At 50.1% G+C, this 16,899-nt stretch overlaps 3 protein-coding genes across 3 annotated transcripts; 1 reads left to right on the top strand and 2 right to left on the bottom strand.

Moving 5' to 3' along the window:
* The first annotated feature begins 2,398 nt into the window (after positions 1–2,398).
* LOC124681323 (elongator complex protein 2-like) lies at positions 2,399–6,877 on the top strand. The gene is made up of 10 exons (XM_047216260.1): positions 2,399–2,563; positions 2,654–2,741; positions 3,025–3,110; positions 3,290–3,443; positions 3,621–3,781; positions 3,858–4,529; positions 4,645–4,960; positions 5,088–5,305; positions 5,842–6,019; positions 6,134–6,877. Exons 1-10 carry the CDS (start codon positions 2,399–2,401, stop codon positions 6,628–6,630), a joined length of 2,535 nt encoding a protein of 844 aa, XP_047072216.1. The 3' UTR covers positions 6,631–6,877.
* A 118-nt stretch (positions 6,878–6,995) lies between these two features.
* LOC124681315 (NDR1/HIN1-like protein 10) lies at positions 6,996–8,007 on the bottom strand. Its single transcript, XM_047216253.1, has one exon. It carries the CDS (start codon positions 7,903–7,905, stop codon positions 7,213–7,215), a length of 693 nt encoding a protein of 230 aa, XP_047072209.1. The 5' UTR covers positions 7,906–8,007; the 3' UTR covers positions 6,996–7,212.
* A 1,128-nt stretch (positions 8,008–9,135) lies between these two features.
* Positions 9,136–11,205, bottom strand: LOC124651077 (agamous-like MADS-box protein AGL66). Its single transcript, XM_047190226.1, has 10 exons — positions 11,021–11,205; positions 10,874–10,927; positions 10,752–10,770; positions 10,565–10,626; positions 10,415–10,442; positions 10,258–10,319; positions 10,059–10,158; positions 9,905–9,958; positions 9,609–9,757; positions 9,136–9,514 (listed from the first exon to the last, which is right to left on the bottom strand). The coding sequence occupies exons 1-10, from the start codon at positions 11,203–11,205 to the stop codon at positions 9,136–9,138; spliced, it is 1,092 nt and encodes a 363-aa protein (XP_047046182.1).
* Positions 11,206–16,899: the final 5,694 nt, after the last annotated feature.

Genomic DNA, 16,899 nt, shown 5'->3' with positions numbered 1-16,899 from the left:
GGCGCCGACGTCATGGGCGCCACACATCACAATGTGGCGCCGACGACACGGGCGCCACACAATGCAAGTTATATGTGGAAAACATCCAGGGGCTCCGGAAGTTTAGTCCTTAGCAGTTTTGGCGCGGCTGTTTGTGTGGCGCCCGTGGCACCGGCGCCACACCTCACTGTGTGGTGCCCATGGCGTCGGCGCCACACATACAGCCTCGCCAAAACGGCTAAGTCCCAGGAGAATTGTCTTACAGTATGTTTTGGCCAATTATAAGTGGATGTGTGGCGCCGCTCTCATCGGCGCCACACATCCTGCCACGTCGGATGAGAGAACAGCTTAGCGTCGAGGCCGCCACGTAGGCTGGGAGAGTGGCGCCGTGGACACGGGCGCCACACAGTGAGGTGTGGCGCCGGCTTGAGGGGCGCCACACAAAAGAGTTAGATGGGTGAAATAGTTTCGCTGGAGGGTTAGTCTGTGCTATAGTTACAATAAAGAGTTATTTTTGTGTAAATCACCGAAGGATAAAGGAACGAAGAAGCTCGAGCGGCCAGACGTTAAGGGCAATATACTTAACTAAACATGATCTGGCGTACTCGCCTAAATACAGAACTAGCTGAACCCAATTACCTGCTGAATTCGGAGATCATCTACTCGCCTTTTTCCGGCCGGCCGGAGATCCAACCGACCACGACAACAGCTCGCCCCAAACGCCACGCCTCGCCAAAGCCATCTCAGCTGGCAAATCCTATACACCGACCAGGTCGGTCCCTACCGCGCGCCGCACACCCCCGCGCGCGGTATGGGCCGGCCTGGTCGGTCCAGTTCGCCTCTTTGTTCTGTTTTCTGTTTCTCTTTCTTTCTTTTCTTTTCTTTTTTCTTTTCTTTTCCTTTTCCTTTTTTATTTTCTGTTCCTTTTGTTTTGTTTTGTTTCTTTTTTGTTTATATTTATTTTTGTTCAAATTTGAAAATATTTAAAATTCAGAAAAATTTCAAAAATTGAAAACTGTTCAAAAAAATTAAAATGTTCAAATTTTAAAAACGTTCAAATTTTAAAACCGTTTAAATACAAAAAAATGTTCAAATCTGAAATCCGTTCAAATTCGAAAAATGTTCAAATACAAAAAATTGTTCAAATTTGAAATCCGTTCAAATTTGAAAAATGTTCAAATACAAAAATGTTCAAATTATAAAAGCGTTCAAATTTGAAATCCGTTCAAATATATAAACCGTTCAATTGGAAAAATGTTCAAATTCGAAAAATGTTCAAATTTCGAAAAAAATAAATCAAAATCTGAACATTTTTAAAATTTCCAAAATTTCGAATCTGAACAGATTTTGAAAATTGTTCTCCGAAATATTTTTTTTAAAAGTTAGATATTAAAAAAGAAAAATATTAACAAAAAAGAAACAGCAAAAAAAGAAAAAAAACGTACCTACTACTAATGGGCCGCGGTCCAACCAACCGGCCTGGTCGGTGGGGTGTGCGGTGGCCCGTACACACCGACCAGGTCGGTGTACAGCACTCCCCATCTCAGCTCACCTGACCTCACCTCGGTAAAACGATTTTGTGTCGGTCCATTGGAGATGTCCTAACATCAGACATGATAATGAACTCACCGTAGAGTGTGAACACCTGATCGAAACAGGAGTATTGTGACACGCGCGTTAGCGAGCATTCTCCGGCATCAGTTAAAACTAGATCGTTTTGGGTTGAGGCTTCCGGGCTTTGGGCCGTTTGCACGGAGCAAATGAGGGGAGCACCTATACGTTTCTTCGGTGCGTGCCGGAAAAACCACCGCACGTAGAGCTCCCCTGCGCTCGCTCCTTGGTGGGCTGGCGGATGTACTTCTCTATATTTCTTTTTTTTCTCCTTTTTATTCGGAAAAACTTCAAATTTAATAAACTTTAGGTTTTTAGCAAAAAAATATTCAGATTTGAAAATTGTTCAAACTAAAAATTTCTTAATTTTTTTTGTTCAGAATTTTTTTTTGTTTACAAATAAAATGTTCAAACTAGAAATTGCTTAAAAAAATATTTGTTCAAAAAGGTTTTGTTCAGAATAAAATTTGTTCAGAAATAAAAATGCTCATATTTTTGAAATAATAAGAATATTAATAAATTCAATCATAAAAAGAAAGAACCAGAAAAAGGGAGAAAAACGAAAACCAGCTAAAACCGGATAGAACCAGAAGAAAAAACAGAAAACCCCAAGCAAAATCTGCCGGAGCAATAAATGGGCGGTGGCCCAGATCGTCCCATTACCGTGCGCACCGTATTTAACGCACGCTAACGGGCGGCAAATAGGTTTTGCCGTTTCTGAGCCAGTCCGCTCCGGCAATAACGAAACCCTGAACCCTAGCTAGAGCCTGCTTTCCCCTCGAAAAAAAATAAAGTTGCTCGGGTCGCGATGCCGCCGGCGGCCGGGGATCTCGCCGGAGCTCGCGCGGGAGCGGAGGCGGAGAGGGTATTCATCGGCGCCGGATGCAACCGCGTTGTGAACAACGTCTCGTGGGGCGCCTGTGGCCTCGTCGCCTTCGGCGCCCAGAACGCCGTCGCCCTTTTCTCCCCTTCGGTCCGTCCCTCTGGTCCTCCCACTCTTCATCAGCTTATTAAGTATCCTGTCTGATTCGGTTGCTCTCGGTTCGTGTCTGTGCCGTGACAGAGAGGAGAGATCGTGACGACGCTCCCGGGGCACAAGGCGGCGGTGAACTGCACGCTCTGGTTGCCAACCAAGAAGGATGTACTCCAAGGTCTCTCTGCTGCCTCCTTTTTACACCCATTTTCTTTGTCAAATGATTAGCTTGGAGAATCAGGCACCATATGCTAGTTGCTGCACCGAGTTACAATTTGAGGCAAAATTTGAGAACCAAACTGAAGCAATTGTCTCTCTAAATTACTTTGGGGTACTTGAGAAAAGCTTAGCTATAGAGATGTAGTATAAATCAATCAAGAGAAAGCTTGGTCTGACCCTTAGATCCTGGGTAGTGAGTACTCAACCTTTGGTGATAGTTTGTTCCATTTGCTCCTTTGCAGTTCGACACAGGGAGACACACTATCTGTTGTCCGGAAGTTCTGATGGTGCTATTATGGCATGGAAGATTGGTTCTGGAAAAGGCGAGGTGAATTTCTTCTGTTTCCCCATATTGTAGTTGTTGTCCTTTGAATGAAACCTTTACTGCGATACCTTGACATCAGATTTATTTCCCCTCTCATGAGCTTGCTGGGGAAATGTTATTCTGGCTATCTCGATCAAGTAGACCCAAATTGTATGATTTTGATCTTTATGTCTGCTTTGCAGTGGTCTCATGCTTTGGAACTGCCAGCAATGCACAAGAAAGGTGTCACCTGTCTTGCTGGAAGGATGGTGTCGGATACTGTTTCAATTTTCGCTTCCACCTCCTCAGATGGCACGGTGGTTATTTGGGAAATGGCAGTTGAGCCGACTACTAGTGGTGAGATGATTTACCAGCATTTTGATACTTTGTACACCATGTCTTATCTTATTCGTTGTATCTTGAAGAGTCGCATTGATCCAAAAAATTTACCCATTCCGTTAGCCTGCATGATCTTAAAGCTTCTGAAAATGTGTTCTGTCCTCCCACTTAAGTTATTTGGTTTCTCTTCTGCAGGCAGCTGCAAGGTGTCGTGTTTGCATTCTCTTTATGTTGGCTTAAAGCCAATGGTTTCACTTTCATTGGCGGTGTTGCCGGAACAGGAAGGCCGTCTGATTTTAGCAATGGGAGGGTTAGATCATAAGGTCCACATCTATTGCGGGGATCTGTCAGGCAAGGTTTGTAAGTCGTCAATACTTCCATTGCTACATTTGCTCGTTTTTCTTGCCCTAACTACCATTTTATGATCTGCAGTTTGCTAAAGCCTGTGAACTTAAGGGCCATTCTGACTGGATTAGAAGTTTAGACTTCTCTTTACCTGTGATGATGGGCAGTGAAAAGCACAGCCTTTTTCTTGTTAGCTCGTCCCAGGACAAAACCATCAGGATATGGAAAATGACTTCAGATTCTATTTCTTCTTCCTCCATGGTACAACCAAGGAAGGAGAATATTGGGATGGCCTCCTATATTGAAGGTCCTCTATTTGTGGTCGGTAATGCAAGTTACCAGGTATCTTTGGAGTCTCTTCTTGTTGGGCATGAGGATTGGGTATATTCAGTAGAGTGGCAGCCTCCTATGCTGTTACTGAATGCTGAAGCTCATCAGCCAATGAGTATATTATCTGCATCTATGGACAAGATGATGATGATATGGAGGCCAGAGAAAACTACTGGCCTTTGGATAAATTCCGTGACAGTTGGTGAATTAAGTCACTCGGCACTTGGATTTTATGGTGGCCATTGGGAACCTGATGGAAAATCTATTCTTGCGCATGGCTATGGTGGATTTTTTCATATGTGGAGAGATGTTGGACTGGATTCTGAAAATTGGCAGCCTCAGGTTGTCCCATCTGGTCATTTTGCACCAGTGTCTGACTTAACATGGTCCAGATCTGGCGAATATTTACTGACAGTTAGCCATGACCAGGCAAGTTCTTGTACTTATATCATCTTTGGTCCAATCTTATAGAATGTTTATCTATGGTCTTGTCATTTTCTCGTACTACTTGCTAATCCTGTGTTGCATCAATGTTTATATGCAGACTGCACGCATATTTGCTCCTTGGAGAAGTCATGTTAACCCAGGAGATGTGATTTGTTGGCGCGAAATCGCTCGTCCACAAATTCATGGGCATGATATTAATTGTGTGGCATTCATTCAGGGTACAGGAAACCACCGGTTTGTTTGTGGTGCTGATGAAAAGGTCTCTAGAGTCTTCGAAGCTACTTTATCGTTCCTGAGGACCCTACAGGAAGCAACTTTGTTGAAACCTGACAACGAGGATTTTGATGATGTGCAAGTCCTTGGAGCAAATATGTCTGCTCTTGGGCTTTCACAGAAACCTATATATACACATGGTAAAATCCCTCACGTATTGGGCTAAGTATCCCTTAACTTCTCATAACAAATTCTAGCAGTGCCCACTTCATATTTTCAGTTATTCTTTTCATTCGACTGATACCTTTTGTATTGATGGTTATCCAGGAGGAAAGGAATCCCCAAGCACTACTTCTAACGATGGTCCAGATTCTATGGAGACGATCCCTGATGCAGTGCCAACTGTGTTTACTGAGCCTCCTGTGGAGGACCAACTTGCATGGCATACCTTATGGCCTGAATCTCACAAACTTTATGGGCATGGAAATGAACTCTTTTCCATCTGCTGTGATCATGCAGGGAAGCTTGTCGCATCGTCATGCAAGGTATTACTGCATGTTTTCTTGCTGTAACTGAAATTCATGTATGTTATGCAATATTAGTTGTGTTCAGCCAGACATCACCGTCACACCATGTTGGTTTACCTTACATGGCCACAGTTATGTTACGTTTTTTTTTTTTGAGAACACAGTGCAACGCAGATGCTCACAAACACGCATGTACACTCACCCCTATGAACGCACACACGCAGACCCTACCCCTATGAGCACCTCTGAGGAACTGAGCCGGCAGATCTTGAGGTTGCCGAAGTTGCTCAAATGTGAATCTGCGAACAGATGCTTGTTTTTGTTTTCATAGAAACTATGGGAATGGATGAATGCATAGTATATCTGGACCTTTTTATATTCTGATAACCACTGAACATTTTGGCACGGCAGCAGGAAACTAGTTGTGTTTGTGCATCGTCATCTTGCAAGAATGCATATTACTATTTGTCTCTGTATGACGTGCTAGCATTAGTTGATGCAGAATATGTCTATGTCTTAGCAAAGAGTTCTGATGAGACTTTACTCTCTTGTAGGCTCAATCAGCACCAGTTGCTGAGATCTGGCTCTGGGAGGTTGGAACATGGAAAGCTGTTGGCCGATTGCAGTCTCACAATCTGACAGTTACACAAATGGAGTTTTCCTCTGACAATGCTTTTCTGTTGAGCGTATCAAGGGATCGCCACTTGTCCATATTTTCGATCAAGAAAACAGGTGAGGAATTTTTCTCATTGTAGTTTCATATAATTTTTTGGCCTTTTCAGTTCTGTTGGATTGAGTGCTCATGTTCTGCAATTGTTGGTGCGGTTTCACTTGTGTAACTTTTAGAAGAAGGAGCACAGCATCACCTGGTTACAAAGCATGAAGCACACAAAAGAATCATATGGGCTTGCTCGTGGAACCCATTTGGGTACGAATTTGCAACTGGTTCAAGGGACAAGACTGTTAAGATATGGCGTGTTCAAGATGCATCTTCCGTCAAGCTGCTTGCAACATTGCCTCTGTTCCGTGACAGTGTGACAGCATTGTCCTGGACAGGCAGGGACCGTGCTCGTAATGCTGGTATTATTGCTGTTGGCATGGATAATGGACTGATCGAGCTCTGGAGTGTTTCAGGTGGTCGAGCTGCTTCAGATGTTAGCTCAGATCCATCCGCGCTCAGCGTCGCATGCATGCTCCGGTTTGATCCTCTGATGTGTCATGTGTCAACTGTGCACCGTTTGCGGTGGCAGAAATCTGACTCGTCTGATGAGAAATCATCTCTTGAGCTGGCTTCTTGTGGAGCTGATCACTGCACGAGGGTGTTTGCCGTCCGTGATAGTTGAGGTATCTATGTTGCAACCCCCAGATCATGAGCAGCCCCATTCAATTTTTGGCAAGACATAGGCTCATACATCCAGATTTAGTAGTAGACTAAGAGCATGGAAGCTCTTTGCGCCCTCGGCTTCTTCCCTGATGTATTGTAAAACTAGTCAATCCTGTTTATGAGAAAATATTGCTACCTGACAAAGCATATGCTGTTCATATGTAAACCTTAGTTGACCGGTGAATGCAGTGTGTTGGCCTTTTCAATACAATTTTCAATGTTATGTTGTTGAATACCTCGAGCATAACTTTTGCATATTCTAGTACAACTTTACAATTTTTACTACTATATTTTCCATACACAAGATCCATGATGCACAGACTTTGTCCAACTATATTCAGGCAGCTACTACATACAACCTTTGCTGCTGTGTTGCATGAAATTTCTAGCTCCAGCAGCAACCGAGCAATCAGGAAAGCAACAACCACATCAGTAATTTGTAGTTTAGTTTTGCTTCGCCTTAACCCAATTCCATGGTATACAAACCCCTAAAATAGTATGATACAAGGAAAAAAAACAAAAAAAAAATTCAGTAGCCAGATCACTTTGATATTGTGCATCTCCTGTCAAGAAGAACTCCAGATGGAGGTGCAGTGAGCTCCAGGTCACAGATCGCAGTCATCCGGTAGCTGTAGTGCCAAGACCAGAACTTCTCCCGGACCTTGAAGGACCCCCTGATGGTGTAGAGGATCTTGTTCCTCTTCATCTGGTTCACCAGCTCCATCGCCACTTCCGGCGGCAGCTCCACCTGGCTGGACACCATGTGGACGTTGACGACGGTGAACTGCCCCCTCCGCTGCGCGAAGGACGGCAGCGCCTGTGCCGCAACCAGCCTGCCCCGGAAGAAGAGCTCGACGCTGCCGGAGTGGAACGACACGCCCATCTTCTGGTTGGGGTTGGAGACGTTGGCGACGAGGACCATGTCGCCGTTGAAGTAGGCCGAGGGGGAGCCGACGTAGATGCTGTTGAGCGCTGCGTTGGCGACGTCGAAGGAGGGCGTCCTGGGCTTGACCGTCAGGAAGACGATGAGGATGATGAGGCCGGTGAGGATGAGGAGGACGCTGAAGACGAAGCAGACGATGGCGGCGAACCACATCGCTGGCGTGGTCGTGTGCCGCGGCTGGAGGATGAGCTTGGACTCCTCCGACTCCGGCAGCGCCGGCGCCTGCTGCTTCATGCTGATGATCTTGGTGACGATGGTCCTCGGAGACTGGAGGTGGTACGGAGTACCCATGGATTCCGACCACCAGCTCTAGCAGCAGCCGCAGGCAGCCGAAAGAATCTACCACCAACTCGCCGGAGAAGACGAGAGAGGAGGAGAGAGTATAGTGTGTGTCCGAACGGGAGGGAAAGCAAAAGTGGAGCAAGAAGGAGAGCAAGGGAATGAAGTAATGGAGTTAAAAGGAGGCTAAGCTAATGGAGGGGTCCCGAAATAAAGAGGAAATGGGGAAAAGGAGAAGCTTTTGAAATGATGGTGGGAGTGGGCCAAGCCTGCCATTGTCTCGCCTCCATTGCGTCGCTTCTTTCATTTCCGCCATTGAAAATTGGGAGGCGCTTCGAGGGAAGGCAGTGTGGCCATCTGCGGTTGGCTGCAGCCTGCTTTACCTCCGGAAAAGCATAATTCTTGAAAATAAAGTATCGATTATTGGTCTGATGCTGCCTCCTTGATGTTCTCTGGAATGTGCTCTTCCACTCAATCAAGAAAAACAGGAAAAATATGAGTAGAAATTCTGATTATGATTTACAGATTTCTACCATGTGTCACTGTCGAGTGTCAATACAGATTTCTCCAATCTTTTGCATAAAGCTCGGTTAGAAGTTCAAATCATGTGGGAAGATTGTTAGCCGATGAGAAGGGTTGTTACTGCCGGCATGCGGCTGAGCTGGGAGAGAAGTCGGCGGCGCAAGTTGCTTAACCTCGAAAAAGCCAGAGCACACTCCGATCTGTGTTCTGTTTCAAACTAAAGACATGGGAGAATGGAATGGCCGGCCGGCCGGTTAATTCGTGGCTAAGGAACAAGGAACGTTCTTCAGGGTTCGCCGGTACGTGGCTTTATCTATCTAGTGCCCTTCTTTGTCAGCGACGATGCGGAAAGCTCGCACTGCACACCTTTACAGGAGAGCACAAGTGTATCTATTGACCTGACGACCAAATCGCTACTGATTTAAGTGACTGGTTAACTGCATTTTGGCAAATTAACTTTATTCATTATTATGAGCAGATGATTTTGTGCTAAAGTTCTTGCAAGCACAACCCATGCACCGCCATTAGCTAGTAGCAAAGAAATTTCAGTATCTTATTGCTCCCGTTAAAAGATAAGAGAGTATATTATTGGCTTTTGGTTCTAGTGTGCTACCACTAGCTAAGCTATAGGTATAGTAGTATATAGTTGATGACCTTGATCGTCATGGCAACATGGTTAGTTCATGGCTCACTGGTCAGGATTCAGGAACTCAGCTCAGCTCAGGCGATGTTGGGCGGCGGCACGGGCACGGCGCCGCTGTCGTAGGCCAGGACGGGCGTGCCGGTCTCGTCACTGGTGGGCATGTTGTAGGAGCAGCTGGCCGACGCCTCCACCTGGTCCTGCGCCGCTGCCGGCACCACCATCTCGGCCGGCGGCATCGCCTGCAGGTACTGGTCGTCGGGGCCCAGGCAGTGCTGCATCAGAGGGAATGGCGCGTTGGGGATGAGCGTGGACAGCAGCTCCGTGCAGGTGTACGCCTGCCGCCACGCGTCCGCCTGGCTGCTGCTCCCGGCGACGTCGCTCGCGCCGCCGCACGGGTCGCCGCCGCCGCCGTGCAGCCCGGCCACCTGCGTGTTGGCGTCGTACACGTCCTGGTCCCTGCCAAAACGAAAACATAGCTCGTTTCTCACGCTGCCAGCAGTGACGTGTCACAGGTGTCACCGTGTCAGGTTGCCATGAAGTGCGAACGAACCTGAGGTAGATCATGGGGTCGGTGGCGCCAAAGATATGGTGGCCGGAGCTGGGCCCGGCCTCCGCGGCCCACAGCGCGGCGTCGCTGGCGAAGGAGCCCATGCCTTCCGCCTGCGCCGGGTGCACGTACATCGGCGCGCCGTTCGGACCCTGCATATCGCATCGCCATTGATAAGGCAATCTGATCCGCATCAGGACATTGATGGTACGTGAGATCCAAGGCATTTCAGCTTAAGATCCTAGGCATTTCAATGGGACATGAGTGCTGGAAGATCTCCGTGGTATGTCGATCAATACCTGCATCCCGGGCGCCGTCGGGTCGAACGCCATGTGATTGCTCAGCAGGTAATTCTGCGATTCGGTCATTGTACAAAATTAAACTGTTGATGTGATCAAGAAGAATCTGTAATAGTAATTCTGAGACGATTGCTTCCCCTAGCTAGGTACGTACCTTTCTCTCAACGACGCGGGTGAGCATGTCCATGAGGAACTTCTCGCAGCCGTCGATCTCGTTCGTCGAGCCGAACGCCGCGGGCTCAGGCTCGAACAGCCTGCACAAGAAAGAAACGCACGATCGAGCTCCTAAGTTGTAGGTACATGGGTACATCATCCATCCATGTATCCATGAACGAAAATCACAGTGTACGTACCTGAGGCGTTCCTCGGAGATTTGCAGCTGCTGCTGGGAGGCGTATATCTCTTGCTGAATCTCCTGCAACTCGGAGAAGAAATTCAGATGATTTGGTGGAGATGCAGGTTAAATGTATGGCGGCATGTTGCACTGCCGAAGCTCTGAACTTTGCTCACCTCTATCTTCTCGTTCAGTGCCCCCGGGCTGAAATTTCCCAACAAGAAAAAAACATGTGACAATTGAAATCATCAGGATGTAAGAATTCAGAACCGGATTGGTAAGTCAGACGAGAAGAGAGGAAACTGGCCGGAGGAACGTATATGTACTTTGCTAGCTGTGTGGCCATGTCACTCTCGCGCTTGAGCCTCTGGAGCATGCTGATGAGGTACTGCATTGGATTTGTCACAGGAGCTGTGGTGAGAGATGGATCGTGCAGTGGCTTCCCTTTCATCAGTGAAAAATAGAATGACGAAATAACTTGACGAGGCATGCAGCAGCAGGCCCCTCTCTCACCTCCCGATTCTGGATGGGTCTGCGCGCGCTCAGTGGCAAATCAAGAAAACGAAATCACATCAGTCACATTCTTGCAATCCAGGGAATTGTTAAGAAATTGTTGCATGAAGTGTGGCACTCACTCGCCCCTGTCGTGGTCGGACATGTTGAGGTACCGGAGAAGCACGTCCTCCACCCTGACGGATCGACGAACACGAACGCATGCATTAGGCACTAGGCAGCCATGCCAGGAATGAGAAAACGGAAACAAGTGACAGGAAGAAACGAACCCGTGGCGGCCGGAGAAGGGGCAGAGTCGGCGCGATGGGGAGAACATGAGGAGTGCGATGTCGATGTCGCAGAGGACGGAGAGCTCGTATGCCTTCTTGATGAGGCCGTTCCGGCGCTTGGAGAAGGTGACGTGCCGGTTGTTGTTGTTCTCGATCCTCTTGATCGGCAGCTTCACGCGCCCCATGGCCAAGAAGCGGCGCGCGCCGGGACGGTAGTGAGATGAGGCGAGGTTTATATACGTGAGAGATCAAGGACGTGGGTCTGTCTGGCGCGGTGCCGGCGGCCGGGACGAGGAGGAGGGAGGAGGGCAATGGCGATGGCGATGGCGATGGCGATGGAGGCGAGCCTGGTCAATGAGGTCAAGAGTGGGTGGGTGGGAGCGGTCCTAGGAGCGGCAAAGGCGGGGCGAGGCTGAACGTACGCGTCTGGTCCGTGGGCGGCGGCGTACGGACTCAGGCCGTACAGATTCTGGCGCATGCATGCTATGCTATCCCAGTCCACCCTCCCGAAACTCCCGTGGCCTGCCGATTCGCTTCCCAGCTCTTCCGGCCGGTTGGCCACGCCGCGCACTCCCTGCGCAAACTACGGAGCACGCTCGCCGGCTTCACGCCGCCGGGCTCAAACGCACCGTCGCTGTCCATTTGAATCCGTGCGAATAGGGGTATCAAAATCCGACCCAGCAGCCCGACGCTAACGAACCGGCATGTTTGCGGCGATCTATTTGCAACCCGTCGGCGTGGATAGCAACCACCTCCGTGTGTCCCATCTTCTACCCCTAGATCCTAAGATCTCCAACAGGCGCGTTAAAACGCGGCGCGGTAAACCTTCATTTCGCCGCGCGGTAAACAGATAGAATGCGCTGGACCGGTTTTTCCCCCGCCGGACGCGCCAATATGCAGCGCGGGCGCGGGCGGTAAAAATGATCCTACGCTGGGCGCGGCAAAATACAGCGCGCGCGGGCGCGGAAAACAGTTTTCTACACTACTATGCATCTCACAAGATCAAATACTCACACATAAATCATGAAACAAATGATGTATCATAATTTAAATGGAAACAAAGTGCAACACACATCACATAGTTCAAGAACGACACACAAAATGACGTAGTTCAACAATGACACATGACATATGGTTCAAACGGACAAAGTGGAACACACGATTTGCATATCACAAATGCATATCACGCTTCCGCATTTTCCAAGTCCACACCTTCTTCTTCTTCCTCATCTTCTTGGGTTGAAGGAGGAATAGTAGCATTCATGGAAGACACGAAGCCTCCCGGTGGTGCTCCCATACTCCCATAAACACCACTCACCGAGCCTCCCATAGTCCCTCCAAACACTCCTCCATAGGTTGGTCCTCCCATGCCGGCCATGCCTCCATAGCCTCCCATGCCGGCCATGCCTCCCATGGCGGGCATGGGCATGCTTCCCATGCCGGTCATGCCTCCCATGCCTCCTCCAAACGTCGGCATGCCTCCTCCAAACATGCCTCCTCCAAACATGCCGGTCGTGGGTGTGTTCATGTTGGCCATCAACAATCTCTTCTTGGCCAACACTTCGTCGCGAGCAAGGTTGATGTACTCCTTTTGCCTCTCATCCATTTGGGAAGTATCCATAAAGAAAAGCTTCCTCTCCTCCTCCGCTAGGCGTAGATGCTCCTTGGTGGCTTGCCTCTTCTCCTCCAAAGCCAACTTCCTCTCCTCGTTGGCGGCAATCCTCTCCTCCAAAGCGGCTCTCCGAGCTTCAATAGCATCCATAGCCTCTTTCTCCAAGTTTCTTGCCATCTTCCTATCTTCATTTGCTTGCAACCGTGCATTTGCAATCCTTTACATAGCCATTGCAATGTCGTCATCTCCAGCCTTCTTTCCCTTCATATCTTTGGCGGTCTTCCTACCATGCACATTCCTTCGCCCATTGTTGACTGAGTGAGGAGTGGAGCTTCTCTTCTTGCCTTCATCACTTGAATCATCATCATCGATGATTGTTGCATCACCGGTAGCATTGGCCGCCATAGTTGCCGCATCCAACTTGTCGTGGGTCTTCCACTTTTCTTCATTCCCTAGAACTTCATAGCAATGATGCAAGGTGAATGGCTTGCCAAGAATCTTGTTGCCTTTCTTGTTCTTCTTTCCCACATCCCTAAACAATCCTTGAGCCTACACATATGCGGAAAATAAAATAGATAAGCTATATGAACTAGAACCGGATTCTTCACATATGAGCCATATGGTCAACATAGTAGTAGAATGGCTTACCCTATCATTCTAATTTGTGCCACTTGGATTAAGAACATCGATGTTGGCTTGCATGCCCGCCCATTTTTGGCAATCGGTGTTGATGCCGGACCAACGGGACCGAAGTGAGCGCATGGTTCGCTCGTTCCCACTTGTGTTGTGTGTGTTGAAGTACTCTGTTATCCTCATCCAATATGTTTCTCTTGTTTGATCGGTACCGGTTGTTGGATCCATTCCAATTGTCAACCACGTCTTGCAAAGCAACTTGTCCTCCGCTATGGTGTAGTTGGCCGACCGATCGGGATGGCGAGGTTCAATCAACCCTTCTCCTTCCTCATCTACATCCTCATATTCCTCCTCTCCATCGGCGGCTTCATCATGCATGAACGAAGATCCAACATTCATCGTCTCCATGAATGTGTCATCATCGACTCTACATTGCAATGAAATTCATTATTATCCAGCTAGGTATGCATCTAAACTACAATTTGGATCAAAAGTAGTGTTTTTTACCTCTCGGGCATTTCATCATGCACCGTATGTGCGCCCGCGCGGCTGCCGGACGGAGGCGCCGGCGGACTCGTCGGAGGAGGAGGAGTAGGTGTCTGGTTTGTCGGAGAAGGAGGCGGCTGCGGTCGGCGGGAGACGGGTGCCTTCGCTTTCTTCGGCGGTGCGACGGAGGTGGCACCGATGGACGGCCGTTTGGTCGACGGTGCCTTCCCCCTCCTCGGTGCGGCCCGCGCGTTGCCGGCGCCCTGCGCGGCTGCCATCTGCGCGGCGGCTGCGCCTGCGTGTAGCGCCCCGCGCGGCGGGACGAAGAGCGCGCGCACAGCTGCCGTCGTGTTGGTGCCGTCGGCACCGCCGCTAGGGTTTGGCGGCGTGGCGGAAGCGGCGGCGGCGGACGGTGGGACGGAGTAGGGAGGAGTCGGTGGGTTGCCGGAGGGACCCTCCATCGTCGGGATTATGCCGGCGGCCGCGCGGAGACGACGGATTGGGCGCTCGGGCGGCGACGCGAAAGGGGAAGTTTCAGCGCGGGGTTTTTTTCGCGTGTGAACGAGCGATGCCGCGCGCTGTAGCCGGCGCACAAAGTATGCCACTTGCGATAGCACAAACCCGCCCGCGCCCTAAAAAAATTACAGCGTCGCGCTGTTTGCAGCGGGAGGGCCGATTTTCCTCCCGCGCGATGCAAACCGGCAGTTTTTATGCCGTGCGGGCGTTATAGCGCGCCTATTGGAGATGCTCTAACCGCCAGTTGCACACAAAGCAACTTCCTCTCCAGCCACCGAACTCCCCAACTCGCACCGCGTCCCCACTCCTAAGAGCATCTCCAGCCGTCTCCCCGACGAGGCCCTAGGACGCCTTTTTTCATCCGGATGGACGAAAACGGCCTAGTCGCGCCCCCGGTTTCTCGTTTTCGTCCGGCTTAGGCCTTTCATCCGTCCGGAGAGCCCAGGCCATCCCCGGATTCCCGAGGCCCGATCGAGGACTCCGGACGAAACAAAAGCGCGAAACGTCGAGCAGGCCCGCGTTGTCGGTGACAAAACTGGTAGTTCCCTCGTTAATTTCGTTTTCCCTCCATTTTCCCCGCATAGAACCATTTTCCCCGCCGAATTTCGGAGGAGCTACCGACATTCTCCCCAACAGTTACAGCTCCTCCTCTTCCCTTCCACCACCATGCCGCCGAAGAAGCTCGCCGCCGATTGCGCGCCAAAGACGAGGAAGCCGCGGGCACCACATCAGAGGCCGTTGGGCATGACGAACGCGCAGTGGGCGGCGGATCAGGAGCGGCGGCGGAACGAAACTCGCGGCAAGGCAGAGAGGGAAAAGAAGTGCAACGCGAAGAGGGTGGCGGTGGCGGAGGAGGAACAGTCGAGGCTGATCTCCATCAACTTCAGCCAACCGCGCGTCGGCCAATTCCCCGGGCCATGGCGGACCCAAGGTATGATCGGCTCTCCTTCCTTCTCGCCGGCAGCGTCGCCGGTCACGGCCACGGCTCCAAAACCACAAAGGCTAACACACTCCACAAAGGCAACAACGCCACAAAGACGACAAGGCCACAAAGGCTAGAACACCACAAAGGCAACAAGGCCACTAAGGCAACAACACCACTAAGGTCAACATGCCCTCTACGAGATCGAAACCCCGGAGAGAACCCAAACCGATGCACCTAATGCAATGGCTAAGAACACCACTAAGATGCCCAAGTTCTTCTCTCCCAAATTCCAACAAAGCTACAAAAGCTATTGGGGGAATAAGGGAGGAAGAACAAATATGAGGAGAAACACCAAATAACTCCAAGATCAAGATCCAGCAAGATCCCCTCATTTGGAGAGGGATTCAATTGGTGAAGCTCTAGATCTAGATCTCCTCTCTCCTTTCCACAAAAAATATGCAAAAAATAGTGGGGGATCAAGAGGAGGAAGAAACAACTCAAGGTCAACAATGGAGGAAAGAGAATAGAGAAGAAGAAGTGTTTGGGTCGGAGGTGGAAGAGGCGTATAAATAGGGGCCCAAAATATAGCTGTTGGAGCTGAGAAAACGGTCAGATTCGCGCCCGAGCGGTACTACCGCTTGTCAAAGCGGTACTACCGCTCGCGCGCGAACTGCGCAGAAAACAGCTGAAAAACGGCCGAACCGGTAGTACCGATGCGCGCAACGGTACTACCGCTTGTGTCCAGAAAACAGGTCAGATCTGAAAATGTGCGTGTGAGAGAGAGGGAAAGCAGAGCAGAGCAGCAGTAACACGGCAAGCAGCGGCAGCATGCAATCATGCGCGTGGTGGGCGTGTGTGGGGCCAGCAGTAGGTCGGGGCCAGGCGCGGGCGAGCGCTCGCTCTCTCCGCGCGCGGGTCAACGCCCGCGAGGAGATCGATGCGATCGACGGCGTGGCAGCAGCGAACGGGCAGCGGCAGCAGCTCGGTGGGCCGGCGCGGCAGCAGGCAGGCGTGGTGGGCTGCGGTGGCAGCCCCGCATGGGGTGGCCCAGCAAGGGGCCGGCGGCCCACTGCGGGCAGGCAGCGGCGCGGGGTGGCTGGCCTGCTGCGGGGAGCAGCTGGGCCGGGGACTGGGGCGCGGCCTAGTTGCGGAGCTGGTTGTGGCTGATGGGGAAAAAAAGGAGAGCAGGCCGGTACTGCCGGCCAAGGTACCGGGCCGGTACCGTAATAAATACGGTAGTACCGGGCTGGTACCGGCCTGGTGAAAGGACACGGATGTCGCCTAGAGGGGGGGTGAATAGGCGGTTTAAAACTTTTACGAGATGGACTTAACAAATGTGGAATAAAACTATCGTTTACTTTGTCAAGCCCAAAGCCTATATACTATGGTTCACCTATGTGCACCAACAACTTATTCTAAGCAAAGGTTCACCTATGTGCACCAACAACTTATGCTAAGCAATACAAGCAACTTATGTGATAGCAAGATATATATAACTTCAAGCACGATGGCTATCACAAGGTAAAGTGCATAAGTAAAGAGCTCGGGTATAGGAATAATCGAAGTGACGCGGAGACAACGATGTATCCCGAAGTTCACACTCTTGCGAGTGCTACTCTCCGTTGGAGCGGTGTGGAGGACAAGTCACTCCAAATGCACGAGGGCCACCGTATTCTCCTCGAGAATTCCCACCAAAAGGGATGTCCT

This window comes from Lolium rigidum, chromosome 1 (genome assembly GCF_022539505.1).
Source record: "Lolium rigidum isolate FL_2022 chromosome 1, APGP_CSIRO_Lrig_0.1, whole genome shotgun sequence".
Lineage (NCBI taxonomy): Eukaryota > Viridiplantae > Streptophyta > Magnoliopsida > Poales > Poaceae > Lolium > Lolium rigidum.
This window is presented reverse-complemented; position numbering and strand designations above follow the sequence as displayed.